Source organism: Anoplophora glabripennis, unplaced genomic scaffold (genome assembly GCF_000390285.2).
Source record: "Anoplophora glabripennis isolate ALB-LARVAE unplaced genomic scaffold, Agla_2.0 scaffold34, whole genome shotgun sequence".
In the NCBI taxonomy this organism is placed as follows: Eukaryota; Metazoa; Arthropoda; class Insecta; order Coleoptera; family Cerambycidae; genus Anoplophora; species Anoplophora glabripennis.
Window position 1 is genome coordinate 1,436,722 of NW_019426074.1, and position 20,300 is coordinate 1,457,021.

Consider the following 20,300-nt stretch of genomic DNA (forward strand, 5'->3'; position numbering starts at 1 on the left):
ATATTTGTGCGCCGCTGAACAAAAAAAAAAAGCTCACGCACTTCAAAACCTAACCACTTTTTCGTTTTATTCTAAAAAAAGGTTACGCAATCAGTGACTATTTGCAGTATGCACTAACATTTTGGGGTGCAACCGTAGGGTAATAATTACTCGAGTGGTGGGAGTAAACATCTCGAGATATCTCGAGTGATCTCAATAATCGAGTACCACTCGATTTTTCACTCGAAATCTCCCATCACTAGTAGTGACCGATTATCATCCGAATTGTTTTTTAATAATCGGAAGGTTTCGATTATTTCAATAATCGGATGATCGATTATTTTTCATTCAAATGATCCCATCACTATATAAAATCAATGTTTCCAAAGAGTAGGAAATTCTATGTACAATTCTTTGTGTACTGAAATTTCGGACTAATGCTAATCATAATTATAATTAGTATTTACTATTTATTGCATTTATGGTTTCAGATGGTTTCACGATAGTAGATAGATGGCGCAAATTTATTATAAATATTTTTTATTTACCATTTAATTGGGTCTAGGTAATTTATTGTAATTAAATTTTTAAAAATAATACCTTGTGCAAAGCAGTGTAAACTAAATGAGTTTCTTTGTAACGAAAGTTAAAAAATCCAATGTAAATCAGCTGTGCAATGACTGCAATGAAAGACCGGCCATCTTAATTCCCTATTTGGTACCGTGAATATTTTTGGGCAAAAACATTATTGCATTTAATAAATTTAAAAAGGCATAAATATTAATGTCATAAAAATTTAACTAACAGATTATTATATGTGAGTACTATCATTTTCCTACTGTCGCTCTTTTATTGTCTTAGCAGTCTTGGCACTGAAGTATTCTAAATTAATGCAAGGTGTTTTGTTTATTTTTCTTTATTGAGAAACGCATTCCTTCTGTCAAGGAAAATGAATAGGTAACAGTAACCTTTAACTTATTATAATTAATTACACTGAAAATAATGCAAGTAAAATGGCAGCATCTGCTAGTGACATAGATGATTTCCTTTCTGGCCCACTGGTAAAATGGGTATGTATTGCAATTTCCAACTATGTACATTTTTTTAAGGAGAATATTATGACGAATATTCCATTGCAGCTCTCCACATGTGTGAAGAAACCAGAATCTCTACAGGTATATGAAACATTTTTTGATGGAGCTCCAATCAACGAAGTTTTGCTTCAAATCGATCCCGAACCGTCCCAACCAGTACCTACAACCTCTAATTTACAGGGTCTTAATATTACTGCAGCTAGAATAAAAGTGTTTCATTGTATCATTAAAAATATTAAAACAATTTATGAGGATGAATTGGGCCAAGTTGTGATATCTCTGCCAGACTGTGTTACATTGGGCAGAGCCCCTGCTTCACAAGCAGCTTTGGAGCAACTGAAATTGTTAATTTTATTACTCCTGGGTTGTGCTGTTCAAGGACCCACAAAAGAGGTTTTTATATTGAAAATAAAGGAGTTATCTGTTGATGATCAGCAGGATATTGTCGACTGCATAAAAAAGGTAATTTTTTTTTTTATCATAATCTAAAGTGTTGTAGTGAACTAATTTTCAGGTTACCGATGATCAAACTGTTGTATTAACACTTGATTGGACAGACCAGCCAGCAGAGCGACTATATAGACATTTAAGGTCTTTGACAGGAGAACGTGATAAGTTGTTACAACAATGGGTAACAGACTTAGGACAAGAATCGGTATCAAGTCCGACTGCAAATTCAAATACCGAAGGAGTAGAATCAAATCATTTGGCAGTAGAATTAGCAGATTGGAAAGCTCGGTTACGAAAACAGAGGCAGGAACTGTAAGTCAGACTTTATTTAATAGTTTCAATGTATTACTATTATTAACAAAATAGCATTATGTCAGGGTAAATCCTTAGAAAATTAAGTTTCTGTATGAAATAAATCTCATATGATTAAAAAATGGAAAATATGTTAGAGATTAGTAGAGATTAACACATATTAGAGATTAATTGATAACAGTTTGATCTTTTTTAATCTCATCTTTGCTGTGATATGAAAATAATTAAATATTTCTGTGTTATATAATGATAATGGTATTTATCATCAAAACATGAAAGAAAAAAGCGTCTTGAATCAAATCATTTGTTTTTAGAGAAGAAAAAACGGAAATACTGGTAGAATGTAAAGAAGAATTAGAACATGCAAACAGTTTAGTAACAAAACTAAGAGTAGAAGTAAGTTGTTACTGCTTCCTTTTTTGATATTTTCAATGTACGTATAATTTTGTAATTAGGATTGCTGTTTTATTTCAGAACAGCGATCTGTTGAGTGAGGCAAGAAAGGCAAAGGCTTATCGAGATGAGGTAGATGCGATGAGAGAAAGAGCTGAGAGAGCGGACAGGCTAGACTTAGAAGTTCAGAGGTATCGGGAAAGACTTGCAGATGCGGAGTTTTACAAAGTTAGGGTTGACGAATTGAGGGAAGATAACAGGGTATTGCTTGAAACAAGGGAGATGCTTGAATCTCAACTGGCTCGAGCTAGGCAAAGGGCAGATCACGTTTTGGAATTAGAAGCGGAACTTTTGAATTGCAAGCAAAGTATTAATGAAATTGTTTTGGTAAGTTATTAATTTTAATATCGATTTTGTAATTTAGTTCCACAAAAAAAAGTTTGCACATTTTTTAATGTACACAGTGTTCCATTTAAAACTCTTCAGTTCGATATCGCATTATGTACTTCATATATATGATTTCGGTTGTGACTACAGATTAAATATCTTTTCATAGTGGCAGATATAGATGCTGTAGCAAAACGAAGAAATTTTAGTATGATGGAAGCTTTTGAAAGTGGTCTATGTGAAAAACTTTTAAATACTGATCATTGTATCGTCGGAATCTAATGGTTGTTGAATTCTTCTCGTGACGCCACTCTCACAGAACGTGTGTGCAAGATTTAGTGTAAAAGTTGCTCGACTTCCGTGTTCGAATGAGTTGGTGTCTGACTCTCCAAAGGGACACATTGCGCATCTTAGCGGAATATTTTCATTTTATTCCAAATTAACTCTGGCACTTCAACGGTGAAACATCGCAAAGATTTTTGCTTTTATTTTATTTTGGAACTAAGGAACACCAGGTGATCAGTTGTTGGGGAACGGTTCCAACAAATTGGTCACCAAAAGAATTTGTTGAGCTCCCACAAAGCCTGTATTAAAAAAAAAAGAATTCAACTGCAATTTTTCTTTCGGAAATAAATAAAATAATTCGCAGTGTAATTTTCAGTACACTTAAACATCATATGTCCAACGTGGGAATTACAACAAAAATTTAAAAAACTAAGATTGCGTAAATTAGAAAACCGATGGTAGGGAGTTAGGGCAGTCGTCAACGTTGTTCGTCCAAGGTGTGGTCCCTGACTGCGGGCTTAGATGCGGTCTTGCGGTTGCTGTAATACCTGGACTTTGACGGGTCGTGCGTTTGGGCCCAGAATTGAAACATATGTTCTATTTCGGGGTTATCAAACTGTGATAATAATAAAAATTATTAGAGGCATGTATGTATGTATGTATGTCGGAGGGTGGTGGAATTGTTTTCCACCACGGCACTTAGGCCTTATTAGGCCCCTTGTACACCCTTCTTCATTACTCGAGTACTTTTCTTCAATCCATCCTATTGACTACACGGGTGGCTTGGTGGCAAAGTCTCGTACAGTTTATGTATGATAGCATGGTCTTGAGTTACAGAGATTTTCTTTGCTCTGTTCTCATTACCATTTATCGGGGACCACACGCATGCGGAAAATGTTGAGCGACCCAGGTCTCTGGTAGGCTGCCACAGCCACGTCCCCGGGCCTGCCTTATTAGAGGCATATTTTTGGATTAAAATTAAAAATATATACTTTATTCAGATATTCAACAATTTGATAATACAAATAGACATTGCGACGTTCAATGTGAGACGAACATGCAATTAAATAATAATAACGATACGAGTTGACGTCAATTGTCTGTATAAACAATTTCTGAAAAATAATTGGTTCCCGAGATATTTGAACCGAAGTATTTTTCTAAAGGAAAAGGTTATAATTTCCTTAAAATTAATTTTCACATTAAATTGTGCTGGTTAAAATGTTATCTAATAAAATAATTGATTTTATTCATTGTATTATTTGGTTTTTAATTTTTAAGACTTCATTTTTGTAAGTTTTTAAAAAATTTATTATTTTAAAATAAAATTATGATTTAGAATAATGAAAAGGCAAATGTTTTAATACAAAAAAAAAAATCAAAAAGAAAATAATTTTTAATCGGTAAGGGAGTGGGTCAAATAATTATTACAATTTTTACCAGTAGCAATTTAATATGACAAAAAATTAATTTTGAAGAATATTTATTTAAAAAAAATACTTAAAAACCAATGAAAATTGTATCAAAAACCGTATGCCATTAGTTGAGGGGAGATTCTTCATACATAAATATACAAAAATATATAAAATAGCAAAAATTCGTGGGTCCAATTCGTTTTGAAAATATAGGGTTGTTCACAATTTTTTTCTTTATCTATTCATTTTTTGAGTTGGAACATGCATTGTTGTTAATTCTCATTTTTCATAATTATTTGTATACATATTCTTTCATAATATCATAATAATTTATCAATGAAAACATACTGAAACATTTATACTCAATGCAGAAAATTGTAAAATTACTTACCCAATTACAAATACCGTTTCGTAAACCGATGAACTGCAAACTGAATTAAATGTAATAAAACGGAACGGTGACATATTCATTTTCATTTTATAGGGAATTGTTTTTTTAAGAAGCAGTTTATAGTTCTCTTTAATCCTTTTGCACTTTCGTTTTTAGGAAAGGGATGCTGCCAGAGAAAGAGTCCAGGAATTATTAGATGAAAACCTTCAACTTCAACAGGTGACCAAATCAGCTCTACAAGAAACGAGCATCTTAAATACATCTGGTGCCGACTCAGAGAATGAAGAAACGAATTCAGGTGACAATAGTCTGTCGGAACAGTTGACCAACAACGCACAAGCGCGTGCCTTAAGATTAGAATTAGAGAACAAGAGATTACTGTCCACCATTGATTCTCTGAAAGAAAGTTCCTTCCACGAAAGTGCTAGCAAACTCCTAGAATTAGAAAAAGAAAAGAAAAAATTGATGCTGAAATGCGAACAACTCCAGGAAAACTGCGACAGACTCTCACAACAGAACGGGGAATTAGAAAATCTGTTCAAGAACGCCATACAAGAGAATCGGAAGCTGCAGGACAGCCTCGATAGCATTAAGGTGATTTCGGATAGGCAGAACACGGATATTCAAAACGAAAGGGTTAAAATAAACGACTTGGAGAAGAATATTGAATCCCTTACTAAGGATAAACAAAGGGTTCAGTTACTGTGTGATACTATAAAGAAGAGGGCCGATGACGCAGAAAAATCCTTAAGTCAAATTACGAGTCAGTTACACGCTGCGCAGGTTCTAGCCGATAAGGGGAAAGAATTGGAAAAATTGGGAAATGAAATGAAAGACAAAGTTACTAGCTTAGAGAAGGAGAATTTAGGGATGCAAAAGGAGATTTCCAAGTTAAAGGAAATTATTGAGGTGAGTTAAATTTTATAACTATGCACAGTTGTCAAACCTCATCTTTCTTTACTCGTTTACATGTTTTTTCATTATATCACACAGAAATTTAACAATGAAGACACACAAACACACCGTACGGTTCCTAAACATAAACAAATAACTATAAGGTTAGTTACATTCCATTAAATACCACTTTAAATTTTACTGTAAATTAAACTTTATAAAACAACTATACAAATTCTATTTTGATTTTGGTAAAAATTAATATTTCACACAGGAAACGGTAAAATTACCCACCGTATTACAAATAAATTTTCGTGTATCTGAGGGTTGCTTTCGGTGTACAGCAAAATTAAAAACAAAGTTTGTGAAAAAGACGTGTTGTCAGAGCAAGCATTCGCTGGAGAGTCTTTGTGGTATGGACTCGTTTGCAGGTATCTGAGTAAACATCTGCTCGCCGGTACCAATCCGCCGTAGTTCCTTCCTGGAAGCCTCGTGTTCCAGGCGGTGTCAAGCTGGTGCTCTTGATGTAGTACTTAAAATGGGTCACTTGCAGACATGTGTACCCACGTACCCATATAGAAAAATCTAAAATAAATGTGAGAAAATTAAATTATGACATATTGGGTCGTCCTTATTTAGTAGGATTAATGACCGTTTGTTTTTTGCCGGACAAGAACCATATTGTCATATTTCATCATATGGATTGTTATAAATATAGTTCACCCGAACTAGGTCAATTTCAAAGGGTTATTGATGTTGTGATTCACAAACTACATACAGTCCTTAAAAAAATAGTAAAAATTCTTTTGTTAGAAACAAAAGAAACAATTTCAGATTAATATGCTGAGGAACACGTACTATTTCCTTTAAAAAACTACCTCCCCCACTTAAAGTACCACTCTATAGAAAAAGCTGCTTTTTGTTGCAGCTGTGATAAAAAAAAATGTGTTTTTGTTTTTTTTTTCAAAATATTTCAAAAATTAAAAAATACATCTGAAATCTGTTTATATCATTTTAGTGGTCTTTTAATGGTGCAACTTTTTTCAAATTTGAGCCATCCATTTTTGATTTTATTTTTAATTATATTTCTTATTTTTAACAGAGTACTTAAAAATATTCAACATTTTTTGCTTTATATCTTTTAATAAAAAATGCAATAAAATTTTTTAATTTTCAGTTAATTTTCCTTATCTTGATCAAAAGTAGTCTGTCAAAATGTTATGCAAATCTTAGAGTGTGACATAAAGAGTGACTCAAAAAGAAACCCTATTTTTCGCCCATTTCGTCGACCTCAAGAAAACAATTCAAAAGTGGTCTAAATGATAGCTTATAGTGATAGTTTAATGTAAGCGAAATTTTAAGTTGAGCATACATTCAATTTTTAGAGTATGGCAAGTTAAACTCCTTATTTGATTCATCCACGCCAAGGCGAATTCGACATTCTTGGTGACCTCTTCCGTTATCTTAGAATTCTCAACAAATACAAGCAGTAACATTTGTAAAGTAAAATTTTCTGTTCTTTTTGAATCTTTCATTATATTTTACCAAAAATATAGACAAGAAAGTTATAAAAGATTTTTGTAAAAAATAATTTGCATGTTTGCTAAATATCTTTGATTTAACGATATTTTTGTACTGAAAACATAGCAAATCTTGATGGATTTATATATCCACTTAAAAGATATAGCAAAACTCTTAAAGAAGTCACTCTGTGTGGCGAGCAATCAGTTTTTTGCTGCTATCAAGATTTTGTAAGTCTCCAGTATAAAAATACCGCATAATTGAATATTTTCAGCAAAAATCCTGATTTTTCTGTAAAATCGGCAGTACCTCATTAAAACAAAGTATTTGGTAAAATCTAATGGTAGATTCATAAAGAACGAACGATTTTACATAGGAAATGGTACATTTTGCATATTTGAGAATCTTCAACACGATGAACGAGTGTGCCGAGAATGTTGCATTCATCTTAGCGTGAACAAGCCAACTAACAGGTTCGACTAGTCATATCTCCAAAACACAAAACTATGCTCAACTTAAAATTTTGCCTACTCTAAAGTATCACTACAAGCTATTATTTAGACCACTTTTGAATCGAATTTGTGAGGTCGACGAAACAGACGAAATTTTGCGTCACTCTTTAACCCTTTCACTGCGCAATACGTCTGAACGTAGCTACCGCGCCGTGCGCGATTGTTTATCGCGTGCGAATATATACGTCTGGAGCAGTTAGACCACTTATAGTTTTACATTATGTTGTGTTAAATTACGATTTACGATAAATTTTACGATTTTATTTTGAATAAAATGCAGTATATGTACTAAATAGAAACTGAAAGAAACATGAACAATCTTGGTACTATTACCAGTACCTCTTTCCATAAAAATATTTGCCACAATCGGTATAAGCTCGCCCGCAAAAATTCGCCTTACCAATTGCAATAACCGAGTCACTATGCGCACGGTTGCGAATATATACGGTTTGAGCAGCCTGATCCAATTTAACTATTCATGCGAATTTATCCGTCTGGAGCAGTTTGAGCCCTATAAATTTTTAGCGAATATATACGTCTGGAGCAGTGAAAGGGTTAATAAATGGGTCTATACTCGACAGCCGAAATTATAGATAGTGATTCATCGCTAGCTCTTGGACTAGTAAGGAGGATGAGGCGTGCGGGGATCGAACATCCATAGGCGTGTATACGTAAAAGGCAACAAGATGTAGAAAATATGGAAAAAATATAATAAAACTATCTATTATTTTTAGAGGTTTTATGGAGAAAACTTCAAAAATATTTTAGTAACATTTTGTTTTTAAATTTTAAGTGTTTTCTATAAAACGATGCCCTCTTGGGCATCGATAACCCACCACCACCCGGCTTACGCCGCCGCAAAATATTGTAATGTTTACTATTAATATATTTATTTAAGTAGGTACTTACATATTTTATAATAATTATCTCACGAATATTATCACTGTCACACTTTCACTTCACTGCCACATAATCACTTCACTATTAATAATTTAAATACTTACATATCACATTATTCACATTATATATTTCACATATCACTGTTGCTATCACTATCACTAGAATCATCTTCACCCAAATGAATAATGACTGGTTCTATGAACACTTCTACCGTTGTATCAAGATCCCACATACGTTGTTCCTCTTTCTGTGCATGTCCAATACACTTACACCATGTTTCAGCAGTGACGTGATTAATAGCATCCTGTAATAATAATTTCACGTCGTTTATTTTAAAGGTGGTGTTTTTTCGTGCGATTTCATTCTTTATTTGTGCCCAAACCAACTCAATTGGGTTTAATTCACAGTGGTATGGCGGTAAACGGAGTACACGAATTCCTCGATCTTTGGCCATCTCATCCACTACATACTTAATGTATTGACCTTTTTCTCTTTGGACAATTTTTAATAATTGTACTTTTAGCATGGTTTCTGTATATTCAATATTTTTCGATTGTAACCAGTCCATAATATTTCCTTTTCTCCATGCTGATGTCGGTAACATTTCAACTCTTCTACTATGATAAGGTGCGTTATCCATCACAACAACTGCTCCTGGCTCCAGATGTGATAAAACATATTCAAACCATTTTTCAAACACGTCCCTGTTCATATCTTCATGATAATCTCCCGTTTTTCGTGACTCAAATACATGCAAACCATTTTCTCCAGATGCACGAAGTTCTCTTATTTTTTCTAAGTATTCTCTTCGCCATACCACAATTTTGTCTTTTTCAACGAGCATACTATTCCGATTTCGTTTAAAATATCGAAAATTCAAGTCACGCATTATTCTTCTAAGAACCTTATCAGAGAGCTTAGGAATATCCTTATGTTCAGCTATTGCAGCTTGAATTTTCTTTATCGTTGGTATTTCATTTCTAAAGAAAAATCCATGAATTTTCCTACGTATGCAGTATTTCACGTCAACGTCGACTTCTATTTTCTTCCTCCCTCGTGTTTCCACTTTTTTCTTCTTTGGATTCACTTCTACACTATTTTTTATGGCACGATAAACAGTAGCAACGGATACTTTTGTCAACGAACTACACATATATCAACAGCTTCACTTACACTTGTATTAGAATTTCACGACCGAATTCCTTTATACACGTTTTTTACCATTATTATTTCCGCATCGCATAGGTTAGGGCGTTTATGAGCAACAGACCGTTTGCTACAGCCGGCACTTTGATCCATTTTAATTATTATTCCTACGTTTTAAAACGTCCCGATTGTATTTTTTTAATTTATAAATTTACTATAGTCACGGAATATGCAAACCCTCGCGCGTGTTTATAGTTTGACGTTTCTAACTACGGCTAACTCGAATTCTACGTACGTCCATTTACACCCTAAAAAGAGCATTTCCCTATCTGTAATAAGTGCGATAGACAGAGATAGGAAATAAATCGCGTTCAGTGTAACTCAGTCTATGACTGTTGTAGATCCTATCGATGTGCAAAGAGAGCGGCACATCATTTAACATAAGCAAATAATATTGAACCGTTATAAAAATCATTTTAAGTTTTATACACTTTACGGTAATAGTGTTTCTATATTATGTATGAATCACTATCTATATTTTCGGCCGTCGAGTAAAGTATTATAATTTTTCTGTTTTTTACAAAATATATGTTGGTTACACTAAAATATATTTATTTTTAGACGAAAGACGTAATCTTGGACCAAAATGTGGAAAAGAGCACAAAGCAAGAAAAAGAAATCCAAAGATTGAACAAAGAGTTCACCAGCCTAACAATCCACATAGAGAAATTGCAGGAAGTCGAACAAAGAGCTCAGGAACTCATCTCGCAGGCTTCCGTCCATGCAGAGACCATAGCTACCCTTCAAAAAGACTTAATCAACGAAAAAATCAATAATGAAAAATTCAAGAGCAATCTGGAAAAGTTGGGGCTCAACCCAGAAGTTTTGGACAACGATATCAATGTGATCGTGGAAAAAATGCTCACTAATCCTGAAATCTCCAGTAATTTATTATCTATTTTTAAAACACAGATCGAGGAAGACGAACCATGTAAGAAATGTGCTGAGAACATACACAGCGATGTGCTATTGCAAGCTGAGGAAGTGGCGTCGTCCATTAGTGCCGAATGGAGCAAACAGTGCGATAAGTTATATTCGGAAATTGCCAGTTTGCAAAGCTTGAACGATGGTTTGCAGAATGAAAATGCTACTCTAAAGGTTGATGTATCCACTTTGAAGTCTCAAGTTAATTCGTTACAGACCCAGCAGACTGCCCTACAGTTGGCAAATAGTCAGTTGGTTGCAGAAAAAGATGAGGTAATAAAACATTTATTCAATCTTTCAATTTTAATATAAGTACTAGAAAGGTCGGTAAACTCCGCTGACGCGGAGTTGACCTTTGTCTCGGGCCTTTGGCTCTCGCGGCATGAGCACCGCTACGTGGCACTTTCCTCGCCGGTTGCGAAATATAACAACAATGCAATATTTTTAGACATCCTGTGTATAAAAACCCATATATTTTTCTTATGGAGAGATTTAAAAAGAAACCTCCATCCTCAAACTAAAATACGGCAATAAGTAAAAAAAAATTCTCAAGAATCCCGTGCGAGATTCGAACCGTCGACTTCCGGGCTGCAACGTGACACTCACTGCTTAGCCATCACCGTCTCTATACAGAGTTTGTCTGTATTGGTATTTGAATTCCCGTTCATGGATTGCCGAAGTAAACAAAAATTTTTGTAATGTTAAAAATTGTAGTTTTCTGCTGTAAAATCGTCTGCGAAGGACTCGGAACGATATAAAATATAAAATACGTTAATCGCCATACTGGAGCCGCGGGGAATGTCGGAATCAGAAAATTCAGTTTTGACAATTCTGACGTTTCTACCGCAGTGACAGTTTGTGTCAAAACATTCTTAATCTCGTCTTAAATTTTGTTACATTTGACCTAATAAAACTTAAGCAAGGGTGCCGGCAGTCGACGTAAAGAAAAATATGACGCCGCGAAAATTGCGTTTTGGGCGAAATAATATTTTTTTTTTTTTTGAGAATTTTTAGTTAAGCAACTCTTCAGCAGTAAGAAAAATTTTCTTTAATTGAAAACTTGTTGCAAAATGGCGGCTGTAGGAGCGCATGAACAGAACTAAATTTTTCAAACGTTCTTCGCGGCGAGCAGAAGTCTGGATCACCATCTGGAAGCATAAAATTTTTTTTTCATAAACTACATGAGTTTAGCTAGTGAAGTACACACGGTCACAATTTTAAGAATTTTGTTCGCAAACTGGCGAGATCTTGAACAAAAAATTCGAATTTTCAACAAAAAAATCGACTTGAGTATAAAAAAAAAATCCTGTTGACCAGTTGTAAAAATCACACGAAGTTACAGTTCAATTTTCAAGTCGATCGGATGAAAACTCTTTGAGTTCTTCTGCTCGCCGATTTCAAAAACATGGTTTTGGAAAAAACGCTTTTGAAGCGCCGTGTATAATAACGTTTTAGTTTTTTGCTTGTGATGACATCTATAGTTCACCTTTGAAGTATTTTCTCGATGATCAGTAAGTTATAAGGGTTTTTACGTGCAGGAAATTCAAAAATGCTGTATCGACGATAGAAGCGAAATCTGTTATTTTTACGCTTCGGAATTGCTTCGGAAAAATTAATTTTATGGATATTTCTGAGTCATTTCATGCAAAAAAGTTGTTGATTATGAATCTAGGAATGTTTTAGTGTATTTTATGCCAATAAAAAAAAAAATTGAAAAAACAATTATTCAAAATGATATAACTAACCCGTTAACAAACATTGTTTTTTTAGTTGTTTAAAAAACAACAAATTCAAAATAATCAACATGACACTTTATTGCTTGATCAAGTCACCTTGCGCACTTTGCATGAGCAACTAAGTATGGAGTACGAAGAGGCGAAACATGAACAGGAGAGTCTGAAGAAAATTGCACGAGATCTAAGGTCTGAGATGCGAACACTTAAAGACACCAACAGTAATTTGGAATCAAAAATTATAAACTTGGATTTGGAAAAGGATAATTTGAAAACGGATGCAAGGAGCTTGGCCAATTTGAGAGCAGAACATTCAAAATTAAAGGCGAGTAATACCAAGCTAAAACAAAATAATGAATTACTAATAATCTGTTTTTTTATAAATTTTAGGATGATTTTAGAAACTTATTCACTGCTAGTGAACGATTGAAACAGGAATACAGGGCAGTTCAGGAGGAACTAAAATCATTGCGAACAGAATTGAGAAACTTGAGACTAGGGCAGACTGAAATGCAGGGAGAACTCAACACGAGGTCAGATCACGTGGCGAGTTTGCAACTGGAAAATGCGAAACTGCAACAGAAGTGCGATGTAAGCGTTCTAAATTAATTTAACTTACAAGCAATATTTTGAAATTTAAAAATGATATCTTATTACCTAGTAAATTTATTATTTTTAGATGTTATTCGAGATGAACCATTCCCTAGACAGCGACAGGAGGGCATTGATGGATCACGTTTCGCAACTATTATCGCAATATCACTCCCTCCTAACACACTCTTTAGAGGACAAGCAGCACTACCATATCGAGGAAAAGCTCTATACGGATAAAGTGAACAACCTGTGCAGACAGAAGGAGAAGTTGGAGGAGAAAATTATGGAGCATTACAGGAAACTGGACAATGCTTCGTCAAAAAAGTAAGTCGGTCTTCTAAATATCTGCGTATCCGTATTTTTTATATTTGTTATAATTTATTTCCTTGTAGCAGTGTTTTGATGTTTTATACAGGGTGTCCAGAAACTAAACTGACAAACAAAGACAGCAAATTTTAGGGATGATTTCATATCAATTTGACATACAGGGTCGGAAAGTCCCCATGGTTCATCGGCCGTTACGTGAGAGTGATAAAGAAAGTCATAGAAATCCGTGCGATAGAGAAAGATGGCTATAATGAATAGGTCTAATAGTCACCGCCCATTTCGCCCTTCCACAAATAAGAACCGCTTCTTATTTCATTATATGTATATATATTCATTATAGCCATCTTTCTCTATCACACGGATTTCTATCACTTTATCGCTCTCACATAACGGCCAATGAACCATGGGGACTTTCCGACCCTGTATATCGTTTTATCCAAAAATGCTTTCTAAAGGAGGCCTCTTTGAAGATGGCCCTTTGACATTGTTTTTCTTAGTTGTTCATATCTTTGTTTATCTAGAACAGGGGTTGGCAAGTAATTTTAGGTGGAGTCCGGATACTTTTGAAAATTTTTAACGAGGTCCAGGAAAAAAACTCGTATACCTTACTAATTTTTTGTTTTAATTTGCAATCACAAAATAATATGAAATACAATAGATAGGCATAATTATGTAAAATAAATGTTATTGTATTTTATACATGGGTCATCACAAAGCAGTTTATCTCGACAACAGTTGGGTTATTCGTCAGAAATTAAGAGGGTATATGAAACAAATATCAAAGTTATTGTTCTGTCAATAAAAACACTCCCCCTAACTGTAGGAGTCAAGGTACATCCTTCCATACATTTCCATTATATTAATTAGCAAACATGTATCATTCTTTCTTCAACAACTCACCTGAAATAAATCGAGGCTCCCCGGACGCTAACTAGTTAGCATCCTAACTACCGCATGTGTGAGTCATATTATTATGCCACCTATCTCAACACCACCAGTATGTCAATCGAAGCATAGGTAAGACCCCGTAGAACTTAAAGGCACGTTTTGAAGAAACCACAGCCATTAAGACCAGAAACAGGTGGCATGCCATGGGGTTTTCATAAACAAGTATGGCATATTACTCACAAATTCACAATTCATTAAACAAATGCATTCAAGCTAGCACACACATATAATAATCAAACTTATTCGGGTGCTGGCCAGGCACCACTGTCACAAAGAACAGTTTTGGCATCGGCCTACATTTTGGTACTCACAAATTACATTATCCCAAGAGCAAATAAACACTTGGCTGGCACATTCTGTGTGAACAGCTGAGGTTTGATTCAAAGTAACCACGATAGTTTTCATTACAAAATAAAATATATATTGATTCCTATTATTACAATACTTTAAAAATAAACAAGTGTTACTCATATTTGTATTAGAAAATTGATGGAGAAATTACATTTGTGGTCTTGAGTCAGTTTTTTACTAACCTACTAATCATTAAAAAATGATAATGGTGGCACTCGAAACGTATTATTGTTATCAATGTTATCCATAGACAAAATATATTTTTAAATAATTTGAGTAATTATACTTTAAAAAAATTTTTTTCCGCCAGTTGCCGACCGCTGATTTAGAAGAATCAAACTTAGGTTATGTGTTAAATCTTATACGGACAAAAATGATTTTTAATTGTAACCATAGATGTCACATTTGGGAGGGGTAACTGATATTTTCAATTATATTCATTTGATCTTCAACTATTTGGTATTTTTAATATCAAAATTGAAAACTTCAGAGTATTCTAGATTAAAGAGATACTTTTGTAATAGGGTGTACCATATGTGAGAAAAATTTATTTGAAATGTTTGTGCTTTTTTTTGTACGATAATTGTTACAAAATTCCAAATTCTTTGCTAATATTTAGTAGTTATTCAACTTTACAGAAAATGATAAAAAATTAATAATGCCCTTTGTTTAAAAGCTGTTTTACATTGACAATTTATTCATCAATAAATTAACGAAGTTCTTCATCAATTAATTCACGAATTTATTGATAAACAGCGTGGTTTTACACTGCTACGGACTTTGTCAAGTTTTTTGACGCCTGAATCGGTTATACCAATGAATCAAAAAAGCAAATAAATTTCAAAAATGTCACCTTTCCACTCATAATTGTAGTGATACAACAGCGGTACCGTTCTGACACATATTATATAAATATTAGTTTTTGTAAGTAACAAATCGGTAAAAACAATGCGAAACTAGCACGACGCCACACAATTATTTACATATTCCAATAACATAACCTCATTACTGATCTGAGGCTGGAAATTCGTTGGGTTGGTACTTCCGAACTTCATGAAGAAATTGACGAAAATTAGAACATGCTCTAATTCGTCAAGAACTTGATGAATAAATTCATGAAGTTATTTGACAGCTGATTTGGTGCATTACACTTGTCCAATTTCTTGATGAAGCGACTTCATGAATTAATTGATCAATAAATTGTCAATGTAAAACATCTATTATAAATGAACCAATATATTGAGATATGATTTTTCCTGTTAATTTTTTATCTTAACTGCATTTTTTCTTTCTTCACGGGAAATACAAGATATCCTTTGTGCTCCTTTTCGACGTAAGAGGCCGTCGGTGCGGAATAGGTCTGGCTTCGTCCTTGTGATTCCTCCGACTAGCTTGTCCATAATGTTATGAATCTTCTAGCATTGGGTTAGGCCTTCTTTTCTATTCTTTAAAACTTGGGGCAAAGCCCTCTTTATGATCTAAGTATGTATAGGGTAAAACCCTCTTTTAGTTTGCTTAAGTTTGGATCAAAGCTCTCTTAGCTTTTTATAGCCTTTTAGGTCATTGAAGTATGGAGCAAAGCCTTCTTTTAGGTTACAAATTCCTTTTCAAAAAGCACTAGAAAGTGTTGAATTTAAGCTTTTGAATGTCGATTATTTTCTTATTCACTGCAGCAGGTGATAAATGATAATGAAATAAAAAAACAACATTTAGAGTTAAGAGGGCTTTATAATAAATAGGCAACCAGCAATATATTTTTATAGATTTTACTACACAGTTTGTCTAAATATGAATTAATGCACAAATATCAGACTTTCCCCCCTTTTAACGTAGATTTTCTATAAAATGGACTTAGTTTGAAACTCAATAACTTTTTGGTGTAAAGAAATTTGTAATTTACGATGCCGCTTGTTCAAAAGCGGCAAATTACAAATTTCCTTACAACAAAAAGTAATTTGAGTTTCAACTAACTCTATTTTATAGAAAATCTGCTTTAGAATGGAGGAGTCTATTATTTGTGCATTGATTCAAATTTAGACAAACTGCAATAAAATCTATAAAAATGTATTGCTGTTTGCCTATTTGCTAAAGCGGAAACACCCGGGGACACTCCAGATTGAGCGATCGTAGACTCACTGCGATTTGCAACTAGACTCTAGCATGGCTGGAGCAGTTTTTTTATAATCTAGTGCGTGGTAGACGTAGGCCACACGCACCACGCTGTACGGTACCTTCAAGTGTCGAAATTGACCCGCTGTCTATACTCGGTGTAAGCATTATTTTTTTTTCAGGAGGGGATTTGGAGCTACTTTGGTGCGAAGGGTCAGAAAAGCCGGTTCTGATATTATAAATAAAGTCCCAAGCAGGGTAAGTTTTTGGGATGTTGTACACTGACTGTGTTTTTTTAGACATTAAAAGATTGTCTTCTTGAACAAAATACCTTTCTGTTCTGTTCCTCGGTAACAAATCTGGAAGTGAACAATGTGTTGTGATTTTTCAGAATCGAAGGTCCTGGCACGAAGATACCGCCAGACTAACCCAGTCTCAGTTTACTTTGTTGGGCGATGGATCGGGGGAATCAAACGGGAATAACTCCGATAACAGTACCGAAGATACTGGTAACCGAACCGAACCATTTAGGAGAAACGTAAGTTCAAGCGGGAGCTTGCACGGCCACAAACCTAGAGATGAAGTGGCTTTAAGGCGATCCCACAGGGATTTAACAGGACATCGGAACAGTGTGGCTGGTACGTGAATGTAAATAAATTTCCTTCCTATATTTCTTTAATGCCCGCTATTTAGGTGATCAAATGTATTGTCGGGAACCAGGTAGTGCGCTCAGCCTGGGTTCCGTTGGATCTCGGCGAACGGTTTATTTATCAGAGGAAGATACGCCGCCTCCGGTTACAACATCCACGCCCAACCAAAATAATCAGGCTAATACAGCCACTCCCCCTTTATTGGTTTACAATAGAATATCTACGACGATTGCTGAGCCGCAAAGGGTCTCGCCACCTCAACCGCAGCAAGCGGAAGAGAACATGAAAGAAACAACGAATAACGACAAGGAAAAATCAAAGAATGCTAAAGAAACGGCTGTGTGGTATGAATATGGTTGTGTTTGAGATAACTTATTTATAGGTCTTATTTATTTTATTTTATTTGTTTTGAGGATGTATCTTTAGATTTTCTTTCAATACGTTATTTACCAAGGTGAGTAATGTAGTTTAATTATTCAATAATAGGTTGTTTTAATCGGAATATAATTGCTTTCAAGCAATATCCTAAATGTGAGAGATCTTTTCAAAACAAAATAATCCAGTTCAGTAATATGCCCTTGGGTGATGTTTGACTAAAAATTTAATTAGCGATGGGAAATTTTCGGGAAGATATTTTTTTGGAAATATTCCCAAAATATACCGATTTCGGCAATAAATTTTAAATTTCATATTTTTGAATGAAAATGTATGGAATATTTGCAACAGTATAAAAAAAATAAAGTGAATGGATGTACAGGTACAGTCAAGGACAAAAAACGTTTCTGATCCAATAAACACTGTTTTTATATTACAGAGGTTTCATAAATGTTTATAAGTCAGATGACTGCCAATATTAGGCCATCAACATTACAGGATGTCAACTAAAAATCCCTAAATCGCAGCATCACCAACATTAATGATTCGTTTACATTGAATGTCACTATTCACGTGATTGAAAATTAAAGATTTTTAAGTTATTGCCAATGCAACTGAAAATTTAGTATTGCTGATATCAACAACTGAAGTCGGTTTTTAGGATATTTGGTTAACCGGTTTCGGATAACTCGGATTTTTACAACAACCGGTTTTCCGATTATTAAAATAACTGGTTATTCGATAATCTGTTCATTCAAACATCCGAATAATAGGATTCTTTCTTTATAGCCAATAACTACACGACACTATAATATCGTCTTAGTGTCATGTAGTTATTGCCATGGGTTACATAGTAGATACCTATTACAAAAATTAGGTCGAACTATAAAGGGAATTACAATTTTTTTTATATTTTATCCTGGGACACAGACACAAATTGATAAAAAAAACAATCACCCACACCCACATACATGACCACCAAACCCATTTATATAAATAATGAATTGAAGAACCACAGTTCCTTAAGTGTAAATGTTTTAACATTTTAGCTTTTAACATTAGATTTCACTTTAAGATTTAAAATATGTGAATAACGTCATCAAATTTTCAAAACACCAATTTTCAGATATCCGGTTTTGGCCATTATTCGAGTAACCGGTTATTTGGTTAACCAGTTTTAGAATATCCGGTTTTAACCACTATTCGGCTAACCGGCTTTGTCTGAAATCGGTTTTTGCAGAATCCGGTTTCACTTTTTTTCGGTTTTTGCCAGCACTAAAATGTATTGCACTTTAAAGCAGAGAACGCATTAGGCGGTCCCGGTCCTGTCGCATCGTGGTCCGTGCTAGTCTCGATCGCGCGCGGTGGAGTTCCTTCCCATGTTTTCTAATGTATGCATTCGCACTAGACGTTCCCGAGCTCGTCGCGCTCGCATCACGTTCTCCACCGATCGTTTTCAAAGAAGCTCAATGCGATTGAGACAAGCGTCCTCTTCCATATAACTCATTTTTTTAACTACTAAAACAATATCTCAACTATTTAAAGAAGAGCGCGGCGCAGGATTGTGTGCGATTGCCAAATACGACTGATTTTGTAAAAGACTGCGATCAGCTCAGGCCAGAACGGATCGCGATGCGACAGAACCGCGACCGCCTAACGCGTTCTCTGGTTTAAAGTTAATTATAATTTTTTTTTAATGAAGCCTCAGTATGCCAAAAAATTTAAAGTACAAGTATTTTAAAATTAATGACTCAGTACTTTCTCCGCTAATTTTTATAAGTCTACGAAGGCAAACTACAGATTTATAGATTCTTATTTGGAATTATCTGTCCAACATGCTGTACTTGTACTACCAAGAGTTTTGGTATTCTTTTGTGTAATTTGTATCTTTGTATTTCTATAGGTATTAAGGGGTAACACCACTCTGGAGATTGGAAAAAGGGTGGTTTTTGGGAATTTTCAAGGAAAAATTGATACAAGTATTAGGAACAAAAAGGTTTTATTATATGACCGTGGAACAAAAAAAAAATCAAAAATTTTCTGATATATACTAAAAGCTAGGGATCATCATAGGGAAATTAAAAAATATTGATTTAGTTAACATTAAAAAAAAGTGATGAAAGAAAGATTAAAAATTTTGCATTAAATTGTTAATAAAAATGAAAATTTTTCAATTGAAAAACTCCTATGATGTTCCCTGAGTTACATTATTGTGAAGCTCTGTAAAAATGTTCAAATCGATTTGATTTGTTGACAATTTTTTGAGTTATGTTTCTGGCCAGTTAAAAAAGTGGTTTCTCAAAAAACACTTTTAAGAGGGATCTATAGCAAATAGGCAATTAGAAATACATTTTTATAGGTTTTATTACACATTTTGCGTATCTATGAATTAATGCACAAAAAACAGACTTTCCTCCATTTTAACGTAGATTTCCTATAAAATGGAGTAAGTTTGACTCTAATTACATTTTGGTGGAAAGAAATTTGTAATTTACGATGCCGCTTGTTCAAACGCCGCAAATTACAAATTTCTTAACAACAAAAAGTAAT

The 20,300-nt window shown here is 34.2% G+C and overlaps 1 protein-coding gene across 2 annotated transcripts; it reads left to right on the forward strand.

Annotated features, from left to right (window-relative positions):
• The first annotated feature begins 473 nt into the window (after positions 1-473).
• Positions 474-20,299, forward strand: LOC108913736 (girdin). Of its 2 annotated transcripts, XM_018719359.1 has the most exons (14): positions 474-544; positions 925-1,049; positions 1,119-1,535; positions 1,588-1,835; positions 2,150-2,231; positions 2,310-2,615; positions 4,863-5,615; positions 10,301-10,936; positions 12,434-12,721; positions 12,787-12,987; positions 13,076-13,314; positions 16,908-16,983; positions 17,117-17,363; positions 17,419-20,299. In XM_018719359.1, exons 2-14 carry the CDS (start codon positions 993-995, stop codon positions 17,739-17,741), a joined length of 3,873 nt encoding a protein of 1,290 aa, XP_018574875.1. In that variant the 5' UTR covers positions 474-544; positions 925-992; the 3' UTR covers positions 17,742-20,299. The 2 variants fall into 2 exon arrangements, with proteins under 2 accessions (XP_018574875.1, XP_018574868.1); XM_018719352.2 differs by having other exon boundaries at positions 503-1,049.
• Position 20,300: the final 1 nt, after the last annotated feature.